We start from the raw sequence: 16,131 nt of genomic DNA, 5'->3' as shown, positions 1-16,131 counted from the left end.
AGCACAGTCTCCAGGGGTGGGTTCAGTTGCTAAGCCCCGTTCCTTGGAAGCTGAATGATCTCAGGATCCATCAGCCAGCCGACAATGGGGGCTGGGAGGGGATCCCTGAGCAGGTGATGGGGGCGCGTGGGGAGATGCAGTGACAGGGTCTGGGATTGAGGGGGACTGTAGAGGTGCCCGGAGGTGATGCTGCCGGGGCGGGTGGGTGGTGGGGAAAGACAGTATTGGGTGAAGATGGCTGGAGGAGGCTGCACCGTGCCCAGAGAGAAAGTTCCTTGTGGAAGAGAAATGGGGTGGAAAACAGAGCTGACCAATGTTGTGGGGCCGGGTTGGTGCTGGGGGGGTGTACAGAGGGCTGATGTCAGTGTGGGTACCAGGGAGTGGGTGTAGGTGCTGGGCGTCAGGGCAGGGGTCCCTGTCTTGCACCTGCTGGCACAGCTCCCTTGTCCCCTGTGGTCCAGGAATCGGCGGGAGCGTGGCTGTCCCTGCCAGAGGGTTCAGCCCCTCCAAGCCTCTTTCCAACAGTTTCTAACAGCAGTGGCTTAACCGTGGTCCCAGGCTGACACCAGGCCCCCCCAGCAGCTCTTCATCTCCAAGCCCAGCTCGCAAGTGACCAAATCCCACCCTGGCCTGGCGGGCACCAGTTTCCTCCCACTGCTCACCCAAAAGCAGCACCAGCAGCTGTCGGCCCTTCCTCGCCACTGCCTGCCCTGCAGCCTGGCATCCCTCTCCCCATCCCACCCAGGGGAAGGGTGAATCTCCCCAGGACCTCATTGACTAGATATGGTCCCACACTGGAGGGGCAAATCCTTCCCCTGTGCCCCACAGATGTGTCCCCCACTGCCCCCCACTGCCACCGGCATGTGAACACAGGGCAGAGCCAACTGGTGCGTCCTGAGCACATGCAGATGTCCCAGCTCCTCTTCCAATGCACCCAGGGTCAGGCACCTCATCCCAAAACCAATATGCAGACAGGCTCACCCGTGTCCCACAAGAGCCCCATCCTCCCACCGATGAGAGAGAGATTTACAGGAGAGAGAGACTGCAGGAGAGGTGGTTGTGAGCCTTGAGGAGACATCCCCTCCTCACCCCCGAATTACGAGCACTTTACTGAATTACACCAAGCGGCTGGCCAATAATCCAAGACAATGAATGGTTTTGGCCTGGTTTATTAAATGCCTGTTCCTGGGGATGCTCTGGCTACCAGCTCTGCACCCCCAGGGTGCCCGCGGTTCCTATTGCAGCAGCATCCTGAGCCAGGACCGTGCCCTCAGGCTCTCAGGGCAGTGGGAAGGAAAGTGGGTTTGGCTGGAAGGACGCATGGCTGCAGTCCTTTTTGCGGGCCTTCACCCAAATCCCCATGCTGGACTCAGCCTGGGCTGAACGTCTGCTCGGCTGGGAAGGAGTCATGGGGTCCTGGGCTACTGCCTGGCAGGGCGAGGCTGTGTATGTCCCACTCAACCCGGGAGCAGAGCAGCACCTGTGCAGGTGTCACACCGGCCTTCATCTCATCATGGGTGTCTACTTCTACCATCCTCAGAAAGGTGACAGAGTTCAGCCTCATGCATCCCACCGCTTGCTTCCTGTGTCCTCGGGGTGCCCCATGCCCCAGACCATGACAGACAGATGTCCTGCATTGGCCGTACAGCGCAGTCTTTAGCTGGTCTTTACTGACCACTCTGCGGGACAGCAGGGTCCAGCATGCAATATTGAGGAAGGTCACAACACAGTCACAGGCATGTTTCATCCTTCCAAACAGCCCGAGCTGGCAGCAGCACCTGTACAACAGCAGACCCCCCCCCAGACGCTGCTGTGACTTGCTACTCGCTGCCTGAGTTGTGGAGCCTCCCTAGGAGACAGGACCTGCTGGAGGGACGGCCAGGCTGGAGGGCAGGACGCGTCATGGTGGAGGGGGTGTTCGGGGGGTGAAGGGCCAATGGTCAGTGGTGACAGTGAGGGTCGTCTCTGCAGCACTCTGACAGCTTCCGCAGGACTCGCTCCTTCAAGCAGATCCTCCTGGAGAGCTTGAGTGAGTGGCTGGTCTTGTTCTCATGGGCCTTCAGCTTGGCATAGTAGTCAGAAAACTTGTTGTAGAGGATGGAGATGGGCATGCCGTTGAGGATGATGCCAAAGGAGATGCAGCCAAACGCCACCACCCTGCCGAGCACCGTGTCGGGCACGCTGTCTCCGTAGCCCACAGTGGAGAGGCTGACCTGGGTGAGGAAGGGAAAGGATAAAATCCTACATGAACAAGTCCAGCAGACCTCGCCTGCTGGTGCTGGGACCCACCTCCCCCTGCCCCTGTGTGGGAGCCGGGTATCCCCTGGGAACGGCACTGCACTTTAGCTGCAGCCAGCTTGGCTGTCCCTGCTCCAGCAGCCTGCACAGACAGGGCTCAGCGCCCCGGGCTGCACCTGGCAGGTTTGGAGAACCCAAGGAAAGGGCTGGATGAGGCCCCAACAGCAGAGACCAGAGGCAAGTCTCCCTGCTCCCTCCTCCCCTTCGCGTGTGTCTCTTCAAAAGCAGCTGGACATCACCGGGCTGAGCTTTCCCCAGCAGCCAGACTGTCTGCTGGAGCTTCCTGCCCCCACGGAGCAGCGGCTCCGGTGCTTCCTGGCTGTAAGCTGCCCAGTCCCACAGGAACGAAGCTTCCCAGACCCTCCCTCCAAGGGAAACAGAGGCACTGCCCAGGAATGCACCCAGAGGAACCGCTTTTGGATGACAGGGGAGCAGGACTATGGGGACAGGGTGAGAGCTGAGGCAGAGAGGTTTGGGCTTTGCATGGAGCCATGCTGACCAGGTACAGGATCAGCCTGTGACATTTAAATATGCAAAGCTGGTGATTTTGCGAAGTGATTTTGCACTTCCTTGAGGAGGGATGAATTTGAAGCAGGCAGCCTGTGGTGGCCAAGGGGGATTATAAGAGCAGAAGTGATCTGTGGCATCATTTCATTGGTAAATCAAAATGCCCTCATAACCCCTGGCTCTCAAGTGCTTTAGCTGCTCCTCATCTCGGAGGTAATCCCAGGTTTACTATAGCGCTCGGCTCAGCAGAGCTGGCGGCTCCCAGCATGAGCAGAGCAGCAAACAAGGGCTCCTGTCCCGGGCTGCAGCACACCCCGGTCTGTGTCCTCTCTCAGGACACGGGCTGAGGCACGGTGTGACCATGTTTCCTTGGTTCTCGCATGCAGCCCTGGGTCCCCCGGCTCAGCCCCACAAGCTCTGACCCCCTCAAGCCTCCCGAGCCGAGCCGGGCTGCAATGCTGCACAAGACTCAGGCTGTCCCAGGCGGCTGTCCCCATGCCCACGGGGTCTGAACCACATCCACCCAACACTTGGGTCCCATGACAGATGAAGCCCAGGCTGAGTTACATCCCCCTTGTCACTAACCCAGGCCTGGGGGTTTCCAGGCCACCACCTCTGTCCCACCATCCCACCCCAGCACCAGCTTTCAAGCCTCTGAGCTTAGTCCAAATCTCTGATTTCTCAGAGCATGCAGGGCTCTCGGTTTCCCACCATTACTGAGCTGTCGGGAAGACTGGGCCCTTTTCTGCCTCCTGGCCAGCAGCAGTGGTGAATCCCTTGAGCACCAGGGCAGCCCCTACCCACGGAGCCCCACTGCACCCCTCTCTGGAAGAAGGTGCTCACACCTTACCGCTGCCCACCACCATGCGCAGGGGATACTGGTGAAGTTGGTGCCTGGGACATCATGTTCCACCGAGTGCATGAGAGCAGAGAAGGTGAAGACCCCCATGGCAATGAAGAGGAGGAGGCAGCAAACCTGCTGGTAGCACTGGCGCATGGTGAAGCCGAAGGCCCGGAGGCCGGTGGAGTGGCGTGCCAGCTTGAGGATGCGGAAGATCCTCATGAGCTTGATGAGCTTGAGGACTTTGCCCAGCTTGCTCACATTCTCCACCTTGTGCAGTTCCTCATGGTAAAGCATTTCTCCTTCGTCCAGATTTTCAAAGAGGATCTGGATGTAGAAGGGCAGGATGGCCACCAGGTCCACAGCATTAAACGCTGCCCGCAAAAATTTCTTGAAGCTGGAGGAGGCTATAAGCCGCATGAGGTATTCGGAGGTGAAGAAGATGGCACAGACCACCTCCACCTGCTCAATCCACATCTTCCCTGTCTTGTGTTTCATCTCCTCCACTGTGCTCAGTGTCATGCCCATGATGGAGATAAGCACAAAGATGCTCGACATGACAGCAATGATCTTTGCTGGGACAGAAGAGTACGGGTTCTCAATGAGGTTCCAGATCATCTTCCGAAACCGTCCCAGAAATTTGCCCTCAAACTGCTCCACTGAGCCCAGGGGCTCCAGTTCTGCCTCCAGCTCCTTCTGTATTTTCAGGTACTCATTGAGTTCATCTTGCTTTTCCTCAAACAGGATCCGGCAGCAGCGTTGGGAGTATTTCAGATGGATTCCCCAGTACTCAATTTCCTCTACAAAGTTACTGGGGCACATCTCATCCATTACCCACAGGATCCCGCTGTGGTAGAATTGGAAGATGTAGTGGAAAATTGAAGGATCTCTGTCAAAGAAGTACTCATTCTTCTGCACCGAGTAGTCATCGCAGAGCTGCAGCTTCTTCATAGGGTCTGTATAAAGGGCCAGCTTCCCAAGCCTGGTGATGGGATACTGGGCTGCTACCTTGTAAGCTATCTGGAACAATTTGCCACCCACGTTAATGTTGAGCACGTGCTTGTTCCTTTGGATGGGAGTCTTGCTTTTCCCCTGGTTTCTGTCCGTCACGTTCTGCATGGAGCTCCATTGCTTTACCAGGCTGTCCTGCGCAAACGGGATGTTGACTTCCTCTTCCTCCAGTGTCTGGCAGCAGCCCCGGCGATCCCCTATCTTCAGGCTGGCAGAGAGACTCGCACGCCTTGTCCCCAGCTGCCTCATCGTGCCTGACCCTCCAAAGCAGTGATTCCCGTTATGGGCCGTGGGACAGCAGCTCTGGCTTCATGGGAATGCTCCCACCAGGCGTACGCTGGCTGGGACAAGTGCTGCGAGCTCAGAGAAGCAGGGGTGAGCTGCTGCCCGAGGGGCACTGGCCGTGTCATGGTGCCACGTGGCACCGGCCAGGTTCCCAAAGCTGATTGCTTATCAGATTGCAGTTTGCACTGTAGGAGTTGGAAGCAGCTAAGTGTCCGTTCCTTAAGACAATAATGCGATTGAAGCACTAGCCCTTTATGTAAGGAACTATTTCCAGCTCTGCACTTCTCTTTTTCCTTATTCTGTTCTTACTAGCCATTTGCGCTTGTCACACGCTACCCTGTTTCCAAGGAGGGCATCCACGATAGCAAGTTGAAAAGAGAGCATGAAGTTGCCTTGATTTAACCCTGAAAGACCTCCCTTGCCAGACACAGAAAGGTGCAGACATGCAGGATTTGTATCAATCATCAGCTTTGTACCCCCACAACAGATGCTGCTCTTGGCACCAGTCATTCATTAAGCACACGAGTGCTAATGTAGCTGCCCCTGCTCCATCAGCTGCATAGCCCAGAGAAGGGAAACGGTTGTTACCTCCCAGCTCATCCCTCAAAACCCCACAGTGCAGATTTACAGGGGAAGAGGTGAAGGAACCAGTGCCCGAGCAGACCCCCAACGTGACATGTTGCTCCTGCACCGCTGCCCTGTGCCACCTGCTCATCACACCGGCCTTCAGCCCCATTACTCCCACAAGCAGGAGCAGGAACATGGGATGGGACACTGGGAATGCAAGTATGCAGTAAAAGTTCCCCTGAACTATAGGAACTGAAAAGGAGGAATTGCAAGTAAAAGGGGAAACAAAGTTAAACGGGCCAATCTTTGATGTCTTACCCTGGAACACAACCCTACCTCAGCATGTACAACATCACATTGATTTCCATGAACTGCCCTAATTAAATACAGAGACCTGGAGCACAAAGCTGCTCCTAGGCTGAAAAGCAGCTCAGGCTCCACTACAATTGAAGTCTCTGAGCCTGGGGATTAGGACAACAAAAATGCTTCTGGCACCAGACAGAGGAAGGGAAATTGCTGTCACAAACACGGCTCCAAGTTTTGGCACAAGACCCATAAAAATGTGTTTCTTTCAACCCTGAAACACTCAGCTCAGGGATCAGTAAGCAAAACCTGCATGATCTTGCAGCAGGAAGAGGCTGCGACTGCCGAGTTTACCCACCGGCCTTGCTCCCCATCGCACAGAGCAAAGGGCTCTGCCCCACATAACAGAACAGCACATCTCAGCTCAGCAGCTCGAGCTTAGAGGATGATCTGGGACAGGCTGGTGGCAACTGACCTCTGCCACACGGCCCTAACAGCACAAGCACTTCTATCAGCCCTAGCTCAGCCCTGGACTGCTGGGATTTCTGAAGCACCTTCCTGCTCTGCTGGGCACCCCACTCCTTTCCCTTGCTGCAATGAAAAAGGAACAAGCTCGCACGGTGTTAAGCTTTTCGCCTTGTTCTTGGCTAAGCTTTCCACCTGTCACCTATTCTGCAGGACCTCCCCTGGTGCCAGTGCCAGCTGTTTCTCTTGTCTCCACCCACTCCGTTCACCCTGCTCCCTGTATTTCGTTTTTTCTATTACAGCTGATGTCTGCTGGAGTCACTTCAGTCCCGGGCAGGCACAGCAGCACTTGCTTTCCCTATCTGCCCATGCCAGCCTACCCACCACGAGTCCTCTTTCCCAGGATGTGACAATCCAAAGGTGATGCAGCCCCCAGCCTCCTGACTACAGAATTCAAGCAAATGCACAAATCCAAGAAAAATAAAAAAATCCAGAACTCATTATGTTTCAAGTTCTTTATTCTCCTGTGTCATTCACCAACAGCTATCTCCACTTGTCCCTGTGGAAACAGAAGCAAGGTTGTGTGCACCCCTGCAAATGACCTCTTGGTACTAACAATAGCAGCACTGGAATAACTCAGTACCACATATAGAATTTTCTCCTGTGGGGTACAGCAGCACACTCACACTATCCAGGAGTGGAAAACTCCTGCTCTAAGGCTGATGACCGGTGTCTGCTCGGCAAGGCAAGTTCTCACCTTTAAGGCACAGAGATCAAGCAGCCAAGGCAGCAGCTTTCTATCTTTTCTGTACTTGGTGAACACTTGTGGAAGGAATACGTGGTCAACACTGAACTAGAGGCACTGGTCAATAATCTCCTGCCTCCACTGACAGTTCTTCTGAAAAGCGTACAGCTCTGAGCCATTCGGAAAGAGCTACACATGCCACAATGCAGAGTGTTTGATCCAAGACACGAGTTATTTCAAGCTGAAAGCAAAACGAACCAACCAAAAAAAAGCCAAAAAGCCAAACACTCAAAACCTCATAGACACATAGAATGGTTTGGGTTGGAAGGCACCTTTAAAGATCATCCAGTCCAACCCCCCCTGCTGTGGGCAGGGACATCTTTCACTAGATCAGGTTCCTCAGAGGCCTGTCCAACCTGACCTTGAACATTTCCAGGGATGGGGCATCCACAACTTCTCTGGGCAACCTGTGACAGTGTCTCACCACCCTCATCATAAAACATTTCTTCCTTATGTCCAAGCTAAATGTACCCTCTTTCAGTTTATAACTGTTGCCCCTTGTCCTGTCAGGACTACAGGCCTTGGTAAAAAGCCTCTCTACATCTTTCTTGCAAGTCCCTTTTATATATTGAAAAGACACAGTAAGGTCTCCTTGGAGCCTTCTCTTCTTCAGGGATTGCCCTGACCAAGGTGCAGGACCTTGCACTTGACCTTATTGAACTTCAGGAGGTTCACATGGGTCCACTTCTCCAGCCTGAAGGTCCCTCTGGATGGCATCCCCTCCCTCAAGTGAATCAACTGCACCACTCAGCTTGGTGTCATCCACAAACTTGCTGAGGGTGCACTTGATCCCACTACACACACCACTGATGACGGTATTAATTAGCACTGGTCCCAGTACGTACCCTTGAGGGACACCACTCACGTCAAAACAGTTTTAAGGAAGACACCATTAACAGTGTTAGAGAAGCAACATCCAGGGTTCAGCACTGGGGTGGAAAGTGGAGTTCTGCAAAGGGCGGAGATCCTTGCTGGAAGGGAGTGTGCCGAGAAGCTGCTTGCCCCTTGCTCGCTCAGGGTGGCAGCGCAGCAAAGCCAGAGCAGACAGGAAGATTTTCAACTTTCACCCCTGTGGTTGACCTGTCAGTAAAAGCTTCCTGTACATCGGATTGAGTAGCATCAAAACACTAGCGCAAACATGGAGTATGTGTCTGATCTGTGCGGAGTCAGTGAGCTCCTACTGAAATGGATGAGAAAGCCCCCATTCCCTGACAATATCCAGGGGGAAGAATGGGGCAGGTGAAAAAAGTCTCTTGGCTTTGGAAGTGGAAGGAAACAGTTGAATAGCACCTAGCACCTGTCATTTCATGGAGAATAAAATCTTTGGGTCCAAGGCCACACTGGTGAGAATCAGCATTAACAACCCCTGGAGGCAAGAACAATGAAGAAATTTCTGCCACCTTTGTGAGGGGTGATTTCACAGCACCAGGGAAGGTTCTGTGCTCTTTCCAGAGGCAAAGTAGTCCCACAGTCTAAGACCCATTTCCAAGGGGAGCATCCTCCTTGTTATTCCAGTGTAACAACCCAGATTTGAGAGCTGATGTCCAATTCAGTCAGCATCTGTGGGGAGCAGAGGGGAGACCAGGCTAGTCCCATCTTATCACCTCATGGTAAAGATCCCTGTTACAAGAACAGAAAAACACCTGGTTATTCACAGTCCTTTGGGCAAAAACCTGGTTTGACTTCAGTTTGTGCAAAGTGGAGGAAAACAACCGACACCAGAAGATTAGTATCTTAGCATGCGTGCTCAGTGTCCTTGGCAGCAGAGGAAGGACAGAGACCAGCACATCGCTATCAAAAGAAGCCATCATCTTCTCAGATTAGGCTGTGCAACTATCCCTGCAGTCAAGCAAGAGCCTTCATGCCTGATTGCGAGGAAGGAAGATGAGGGGAGAGTTCTGCTGCTTCAAGGCAGACTGAAACCCCAAGCATGTGGCTGACCAGCAGCAGGAACAGCTGGGAAAAGCTACCCCCAGTGGGGAAAGCTCTAGAGGCTAGAAACGCAGGGCAAGAAAGCATTTCTCCCTCATGCATACAGAGCGCATGGGGTGCGAGAAACTTACCCTTCAGGGAAATGAGCCTGTCTGGCTCTTGTCAGGCATCAGCTGTTCCCTGGATGCTTTTTCAAGACTGAAGATGTCAGATCTCCTTTTGGCTTTGGACAGGCCCCACACAGCAATAGAACCCACAGCTACCAGGATGCTCAGGAGCACTAGAGAGGAAAGTGCACAAGCAGAGAACCACTCACTGCACCTGGTCTGGACATCAGTACTGGGCTCTGTTGCTCAACAGCATTAGCCAACAGCTAGAGATCAGCAGCTTCCCTCAAGGATAAGGGACAGAGAGAGGAAGTGAGTTAGTGCCAGATCGCATGGAATGGCCTTTCCAAGGTCATAGTGCGTCCAAGTCAGAGGAATGACTAAGCTGTGGTGTAAGGCCTCCCCTAGCCCTCCCAGCCCAGCGAAAGCAGCTACTGATACAGGTCAGGAATTAACTCCATCAGGATACCCAATTTATAGCCCAAGCCAGGACCAAGACCATGTGCAGCCCTCCGAGTCTCACATACCTGCAATAATCAAGACCCACATGCGGCCTTGACTCCTCGATGGCACAGAGTCCCCAGGCACAGGCGTAGCTGAAGTCTCTGCGAGGAAAGAGCAAGAAGTCCATCAGGCTTCCAACTCACTTTATGGTCAGCATTCAAAGCAGTCTCCAACCCAAACCTGGCTGAGTTCCCAGTTCACCTCAAGAATGCCAACAGGCCTTTTTCAATTTAAGCAAAATCTTACCGGCCGTTACTGTGGGCCGTTAGCCCACATCAGAGGAAAAAAAGTCCTACTGGAAATGCATAACAAGGAAAGCTGGGAAATTTCCCAGCTGTAGCTGCAGCATCCTAACCTCTCCTCGTGGCACCGGGAAGCCCCAGGTACAACCAAAATGCAGCTCATCTCCCCACCTACCAACTGAACTGGTGCAGGCATCAAATCCAAATACAGTCTCTCGTGCCTACAGTAATCCTCCTCTCCGCATCCACGGTGCTTCAGCTCCCAGACACCACAGAAACCCCCGGGGTAAGGGAAGCTGGAACAGCACCTCAGACCGCCACAGGTCTGTGACAAAGAAAGCTCCAGAGCATCTCGGAGCAGAGCAGCAGACACAAACAGTCCTGGGGATGCACACACCCTTCAGCTTGACAGATACCAGTATCTGCTGCTCTGATCCTGCCCGCATGGCCCAGAAGTGCTTCCCCCATCCTTTTCCCTTCAGCTTGTCCATTCCCCAGAGATCAGAGGAGCTCAGAAGGGTGGACAGAGACTCCAATGTCACTGGCTTGTTGGAAGGAAGCAGCCAGAATTGCATGTTCTGGAAGAAGGTACTTCAAAGGCACTTCCCGAGGGAGCCCATGAGTGTTTAAACGCCGTCTCCACAGGAGGAAGCTTAAGGTGGGGCTAACCCTACAGTGCTCCCTCTGCCCAAAGCAAGCTGTGATGAATGCAACTGTCTCAGAGAGGCTAAAAACGACAGAGATGAAAGGCTTTAGTCTGGTTTATCACCCCCTAAGCATGGCCGCCGCCATCCGCGGCTCAGCCCGCCATCCCCTCCCCCCGGCCGACCGACGGGACCGTGCCGCCGGCCGCACTCCCGTACCTGAGCTGCCGGTGGGCAGCACCGCCGAGCTCCGCGGTGGGGTCACCCAAGCGCCGTCAGGACTCGGCTCCGCCGGGGTCGGGGTCGCCGTCCCGCAGCCCCACTCGTCCCCCTCGTCATCGCAGTCGGGGTGCCCATCGCAGCGCCACTCCCAGGGGAAGCAGGTGGCTCCGGGCTCGCACTGGAACTGGCCCGAGGGGCAGCCGGCCAGGGACGCTGCGGGGGACGGACGGAGGGTGAGGAGGCGCGGGGGAGCCGCGGGATCCTCCCCGCTCCGCCGCTGCCCGCCGCGACCTCCCCGCGCCCCTCGCTGAGGCGAGCCCGCGCGCAGGATTTTCGCCAATGAGGGCGAAAAGCGTGCGCGGGGAGCCAATAGGCACAACCGAGGCACGGCCCCGCCCCCCACTCACCGTTCCCCAGCGGCGGCAGCAGCAGCAGCAGCGCAGGCGGCGGCGGCAGCAGCAGCAGCAGCGCTGACGGCAGCAGCACCGGCAGCAGCACCAGCAGCCGCGCCATGCCGCGCCCCCGGACCCGTGGGACCCGCCGCGCCTCTATAAAGCCAGCCGCGCGCTGGGAGGGCGCATGCGCACGGGTACCACCGCCACCAATGAGATGCCCGGGAGGGCCGGGCGCACACGCGTGCCCTTGAGGAGGCCCCGCCCTCGGGACCCTCCGCTGCGGGCGGGCGTCGCGCGGCCTCGGCTCCGCGGGGGGCACGCGCGGCGGCGGGGCCGGCGGCCCCGGCTCGGGCCTCGCGGGGGGGCCGGCGCCTCTCCCGGGGAGCCGTGGCCCCCCTCGAGCAGGGCGGCTTGCTCAGAGCGAGCCGGCCTTCACCGTGCACCTCTCAGCTCGCTTCGGCCTCAGCTGCCGGCCGCCGCGGAGCCGCGCCTGCATTCGCCTCTGCTTCTCCCTGTGACTCTTTATCCCCTTGAGGCGGTGGGATAAAACGGCTGCTGGCAGGCAGCTGGCTGTGCAAGGGCTCCGCATAATCACGCCGGCGCTCCTCCCGCGTCCTCTAACAGCTCCAGGGGAACAGGCGCGTGCTGCAGCGGTTCACTGAAAAATAACCAGCGTAGCGCACTGCGATGGCCAGGTCACCGCAGCGTGAGCCCAGGTGACCCGTTGTCATCGGGGAGGGACTGGGCTACAGCGCTCAGCATCCAGAAAGCATGTCGCTGCAGCTGGGCGGCCCAACCAGGACATCGGGCACTTGTGGCAAGAGTGCCACAGGCTACTTAACTCGTGTCTCTTACTGCAAAATCAGGGCATCGGGTCCTTTTTTTTTTTTTAATAGGGTGTGTTTTGTTCAGCTCTGTCCTTAAGTGGTATCTCAGCTGCAGCTTACAAATCTACTGAGCCTAAGATCAAACACACATGCTATGTTGCTATTCCCTCAAGAAAACCTTACTACTTCTTAATACTGTTTTGGGTGTAATTTGGATAATTCAAATAGAACAGACAAAATGGGGGGGGGGGGATAATCACAGCTTTAAATACATTTATTGGTAATGCATCAGCAGCACTAGGACAAGTTCCATGCAGCATCGCTGTAGCAAAATCCACCACAGGCCTCCCCATTAGCGTGCTGCTTTGTAATGAACTGTGACCCGCATGTCCAGCCTCATCATACTCTTTTCTCACAAATAGGGCTGGTCTTTCGAAATTTCCCACTTCTTAAGTGCTGGTCCTGGCGTCACTGGTTTTTTCTCAGCTGTTGTCACTGCAGAGTCTGAACTGGGGTAGAGGAAGGAAGAGAGAAGAGTGTTTCATAACGCTATGAAAACCAGACTCAGTACAGGTTTTATTACAGAATCGTAGAATCATTTCTACCTTAACAGTCGAGTCCAGCCATTAACCTAACACTGCCAAGTCCACCACTAAACCATAGCCCTAAGCGCCACGTCTACATGTCTTTTAAATACCCCCAGGGATGGTGACTCAACCCCTTCCCTGGGCAGCCTGTCCCAGTGCTTGACAACCCTTTCGGTGAAGAAATTTTCCCTCGTGTCCAATCTAAACCTCCCCCGGCGCAACTTGAGGCCGTTTCCTCTCATCCTGTCGCTCGTTACTTGGGAAAAGAGACCGACCCCCACCTCGCTACAACCTCCTTTCAGGGAGTTGTAGAGAGCGTTAAGTCTCCCCTGAGCCTCCTTTTCTCCAGGCTAAACAACCCCAGTTCCCTCAGCCGCTCCTCATCAGACTTGTTCTCCAGACCCTTCACCAGCTTCATTGCTCTTCTTTGGATGCGCTCCAGCTAAAGGGGTTTGTTAAGCCGACTTCCAGCCATTTCACTTATCCAAGAGGAGACAGAGACACAAAGAATTAGTTCAGCACTCTTCTACCAACCTGTGAAATCCAATACTGCTTACTGGAAGAGTTCCGTGCTTCTGGCATAAGCCAAACCAGGCTTAAACCCGCTCAGCTCAAACAGCGGCAGCAAGCAGAGCTGCGGGACCGACCAGGTCGGACCTACCTGCCAGCCTGAGCCCCCGCAGCGAGGGTTTTCTGTGCCGCCGCGACCACGATGGGCGGGAGGGACTCTCGGCGTCCGTCCCGGCTGCAGTAGTAGTTATCGGCGAACTTGTGACTGGGACCCACCGGGAGCCGAGGCGGCGGCTGGGTTCTAGGCAGAGAACGGTTCCAGAACGTCAGTCGCGGCCGGCGAGCCTCGGCCCTCACACGCCCGAGACCCGCAGCCCAGCCCGCCCCGCCGGCACCTCTTGGAGATCTCCGCGTAGCGCAGCGGCAGCTTGGCCTGCAGGTCCCGCTGCAAGGCAAGGCGACAGCGTCTCACGCGGTGCCGGGCGCCGCGCGGCCCCCGCGGGCCGCTGCCCTGCGCCGGCCGGCGCAGGGCAGCGGCCCGCGGGGGACGCGCGGCCCCCGGCGGCGCTGGGGGCCGGGGGCCACCCTTACCCCCGCCAAGAAGTTGCGGAAGCGCTGGACGAGGCGGGTGGCCGTCGCCATCTCGGGCGCTGTGAAGGGCAGGGAGCGCGCGGGGCAGGCTGGGTCTCGCGAGGCTTGGGGCGCTATAAGGCTGCGCGCGGGAGGGGGCGCCGCCCCTTTCCTGCGCCGCCGAGCCGCCATGGACACCAGCCGCGTGCAGCCCATCAAGCTGGCCAGGGTGGGGGCGCCGGGCCGGGGCGGGGGGGTGTGTGTGTGTGTGGGGGGGTGGGTGGGTGGGTGTGGGGGGGGAGGGAGGGGGTGGGGGGTGTGTGTGTGTGGGGTGTGTGTGTGTGTGTGTGGGGGGGGTGGTGGTGGGGGGTGTGGGTAGGGGTGTGGGGGGGTGTGGGGGGGGAGGGGGTGGGGGTGTGTGGGGGTGTGTGTGTGTGTGGGGGGGGTGTGTGGGGGGGGTGGGGGTGGGGGGTGTGTGTGGGGGGGTGGTGGGGGGTGGGTGGGGGGGTGGGGGTGTGGGGGGGGTGGGTGTGTGTGGGGGGTGGGGTGTGTGGGGGGGTGTGGGGGGGGTGGGTGTGTGTGGGGGGTGGGGGGTGGGGGGTGGGGTGTGTGTGTGTGGGGGGGTGGTGGTGGTGGGGGGGTGTGGGGGGGGAGGGGGTGGGGGTGTGTGGGGGTGTGTGTGTGTGTGTGGAGACGGGGACACCGGGACCGCGCGCTGACCCCCTCTGCTCTGTCCCCGCAGGTGACCAAGGTGCTGGGCCGGACCGGTTCCCAGGGGCAGTGCACGCAGGTGAGCGGGCCGGGCCTGGGCGGGGAGCGGGGCCGCCGGGCCGGGCCTGGGCGGGGAGCGGGGCCGCCGGGCCGGGCCGGGCTGGGCTGGGCTGACGCCGTTTCGCCCCGCAGGTGCGCGTGGAGTTCATGGACGACACGAGCCGCTCCATCATCCGCAACGTGAAGGGGCCGGTGCGCGAGGGCGACGTCCTCACCCTGCTGGAGTCGGAGCGCGAGGCCCGGCGGCTGCGCTGAGCCGGTGAGCCCGGGGCCGCCCGCGGCGAGGAGCGCTCGGCCGTAGTGGCCTCCCCGCCCTTGCGGAGCGACGGCGCCGTCGTCTAAACCGGTGCGGCCTCCCCTGTCGTGTTTCAGGTGATGAAGCCTTACGGCGTTGACTCGGAGCGGCCGGTTGGCATCTGCTCGGCCAGACGTGGGTTGCGGATGGAGAGGAGCGTGGCGGTCGCGTTACTGCAATAAAGGGTTTTTTCCAGCAGCCCCTTGCCTGGGTCTCGTTTATTGAACGCGTGAGTGCTCCGGCTTGTCTCGGTACTTACGCGCCTGTCTCTCGTTGGGTTGGGCAGAGGGATGAAAGCCCACCCTGCTTATTACCAGGGCTACACGCAGTGCCCTCACTGTAATGTTACTGTGTTCCTGCATTTTTATTAACCTGTCACTTACAACAAAAATAACTCTGTTTTGATTACAGCAACCTTAATCCCAACCTTTCTGGTAAGCGTTTTTCTGTACGTAACTGGTAAAGTGGCACTGCTAAACTTACTGGACTTCTGTGGAATTTAACTACAAGTTGAAAGTCAGGCTTTGTACCAGCTTGCAAAGCAGCAGCCTGCTGCTTCTGTCTTTCTGTCTTCAGTAAGCTGTTCTATAAATGCTGCTATAAATACACCTACTTGCTGTCTTTCCTGCTGGTCACCCACAGAGAGCGAGTGCTTGTCTCTCTCCCCTTAGAGGAGTTAGTAAATCAATCTCACTTATTTTCTTCCTCAGCTTTCCCTTCCACCACATGATCAGCTAGAAAGATTTACTGGTTTAGGCTATTATATAAAGTAAAAGTAAGGCGGAATGGATTAGGAATGAGCCTGAAAACTGTCACGGTTCAAGGCCTGGTATTTAAGTACTGGTATTTTCCATCTGGTAATGAGAGGGATACTGGTTTGTGGTGTGTTTGAACCAAGTCGGGTCTGCGGCTCCTGATTCTGCGGTCTCTGATGGGAGCGTTCTTCATCCTTCAATGTCCTGCACTTGCTTAAGGCACTTTAGTGGCAGGTGGGATTGAGGGTTTGAGTATCCTAAAGCTGAGGAGAGCACTTCTGGAACAGATGTTGAGATCACTCAACTTAGGCAGATAGTGAGGATTGCTGTTAGGGCTGGCGTTGAAAGAGTGTTTGTGGGTTTTTTTCCCTCCTGTGGGTGTTAGTTGTGCCCTGGTCAGCTCGTGGGCGGCCTGAGGTGTATTTTGTGCTCTAGAAAAAGCCCTTGTCAATATGTGCTCGTGCTGTTCCTTGGATCTACTTCTTGATTCTTCTTTGGTGGTGGTTCAGTTTCAGAGCATTGGGTGGGTCTGTGCTCCCCCGATTCGCTTGACGCAGCAGAGCTCTGGGGAACCAGCTATGAGTGCAAGAAGTCCACCTCGGAGTTTACTTCTCTGGCTGCTGTTTGTTCTCTGCACAGCTTTAGCAGTGACCGAAGAGCGTTTGCTCTGACGACTGCCAGCCCTGAC

At 56.6% G+C, this 16,131-nt stretch overlaps 4 protein-coding genes across 4 annotated transcripts; 1 reads left to right on the top strand and 3 right to left on the bottom strand.

Moving 5' to 3' along the window:
• Positions 1-1,160: 1,160 nt before the first annotated feature.
• On the bottom strand, positions 1,161-6,110 carry LOC143170835 (potassium voltage-gated channel subfamily V member 2-like). The gene is made up of 2 exons (XM_076359436.1): positions 3,656-6,110; positions 1,161-2,213 (listed from the first exon to the last, which is right to left on the bottom strand). The coding sequence occupies exons 1-2, from the start codon at positions 4,904-4,906 to the stop codon at positions 1,941-1,943; spliced, it is 1,524 nt and encodes a 507-aa protein (XP_076215551.1). The 5' UTR covers positions 4,907-6,110; the 3' UTR covers positions 1,161-1,940.
• A 667-nt stretch (positions 6,111-6,777) lies between these two features.
• On the bottom strand, positions 6,778-11,246 carry CD320 (CD320 molecule). Its single transcript, XM_076359435.1, has 5 exons — positions 11,141-11,246; positions 10,731-10,946; positions 9,649-9,726; positions 9,146-9,294; positions 6,778-8,702 (listed from the first exon to the last, which is right to left on the bottom strand). Exons 1-4 carry the CDS (start codon positions 11,244-11,246, stop codon positions 9,149-9,151), a joined length of 546 nt encoding a protein of 181 aa, XP_076215550.1. The 3' UTR covers positions 6,778-8,702; positions 9,146-9,148.
• A 965-nt stretch (positions 11,247-12,211) lies between these two features.
• NDUFA7 (NADH:ubiquinone oxidoreductase subunit A7) lies at positions 12,212-13,735 on the bottom strand. The gene is made up of 4 exons (XM_076359184.1): positions 13,644-13,735; positions 13,448-13,497; positions 13,204-13,353; positions 12,212-12,464 (listed from the first exon to the last, which is right to left on the bottom strand). The coding sequence occupies exons 1-4, from the start codon at positions 13,692-13,694 to the stop codon at positions 12,368-12,370; spliced, it is 348 nt and encodes a 115-aa protein (XP_076215299.1). The 5' UTR covers positions 13,695-13,735; the 3' UTR covers positions 12,212-12,367.
• A 32-nt stretch (positions 13,736-13,767) lies between these two features.
• Positions 13,768-14,886, top strand: RPS28 (ribosomal protein S28). Its single transcript, XM_076359185.1, has 4 exons — positions 13,768-13,851; positions 14,365-14,412; positions 14,526-14,652; positions 14,766-14,886. Exons 1-3 carry the CDS (start codon positions 13,813-13,815, stop codon positions 14,646-14,648), a joined length of 210 nt encoding a protein of 69 aa, XP_076215300.1. The 5' UTR covers positions 13,768-13,812; the 3' UTR covers positions 14,649-14,652; positions 14,766-14,886.
• Positions 14,887-16,131: the final 1,245 nt, after the last annotated feature.

Source organism: Aptenodytes patagonicus, chromosome 25 (assembly GCF_965638725.1).
Source record: "Aptenodytes patagonicus chromosome 25, bAptPat1.pri.cur, whole genome shotgun sequence".
Classification (NCBI taxonomy): Eukaryota; Metazoa; Chordata; class Aves; order Sphenisciformes; family Spheniscidae; genus Aptenodytes; species Aptenodytes patagonicus.
Note: the sequence above shows the minus strand (reverse complement) of the source record. Positions and strands in the feature narration are given on the sequence as shown.

What these genes read in the sequence shown, in the direction of transcription:
- LOC143170835 (XM_076359436.1), bottom strand. Translation starts at nt 4,906, where the DNA reads ATGAGGCAGCTGGGGACAAGGCGTGCGAGTCTCTCTGCCAGCCTGAAG. An exon ending in GCGCATGGTGGTGGGCAGCG is followed by an intron (nt 2,214 to 3,655) that starts GTAAGGTGTGAG and finishes TTCCTCACCCAG; the next exon opens with GTCAGCCTCTCCACTGTGGG.
- CD320 (XM_076359435.1), bottom strand. Translation starts at nt 11,246, where the DNA reads ATGGCGCGGCTGCTGGTGCTGCTGCCGGTGCTGCTGCCGTCAGCGCTG. An exon ending in GCTGCCGCCGCTGGGGAACG is followed by an intron (nt 10,947 to 11,140) that starts GTGAGTGGGGGG and finishes CGTCCCCCGCAG; the next exon opens with CGTCCCTGGCCGGCTGCCCC. An exon ending in GTGGGTCTTGATTATTGCAG is followed by an intron (nt 9,295 to 9,648) that starts GTATGTGAGACT and finishes TTTCCTCTCTAG; the next exon opens with TGCTCCTGAGCATCCTGGTA.
- NDUFA7 (XM_076359184.1), bottom strand. Translation starts at nt 13,694, where the DNA reads ATGGCGACGGCCACCCGCCTCGTCCAGCGCTTCCGCAACTTCTTGGCG. An exon ending in TCCGCAACTTCTTGGCGGGG is followed by an intron (nt 13,498 to 13,643) that starts GTAAGGGTGGCC and finishes CTTGCCTTGCAG; the next exon opens with CGGGACCTGCAGGCCAAGCT. An exon ending in TACGCGGAGATCTCCAAGAG is followed by an intron (nt 13,354 to 13,447) that starts GTGCCGGCGGGG and finishes TTCTCTGCCTAG; the next exon opens with AACCCAGCCGCCGCCTCGGC.
- RPS28 (XM_076359185.1), top strand. Translation starts at nt 13,813, where the DNA reads ATGGACACCAGCCGCGTGCAGCCCATCAAGCTGGCCAGG. An exon ending in AGCCCATCAAGCTGGCCAGG is followed by an intron (nt 13,852 to 14,364) that starts GTGGGGGCGCCG and finishes CTGTCCCCGCAG; the next exon opens with GTGACCAAGGTGCTGGGCCG. An exon ending in CCCAGGGGCAGTGCACGCAG is followed by an intron (nt 14,413 to 14,525) that starts GTGAGCGGGCCG and finishes TTCGCCCCGCAG; the next exon opens with GTGCGCGTGGAGTTCATGGA.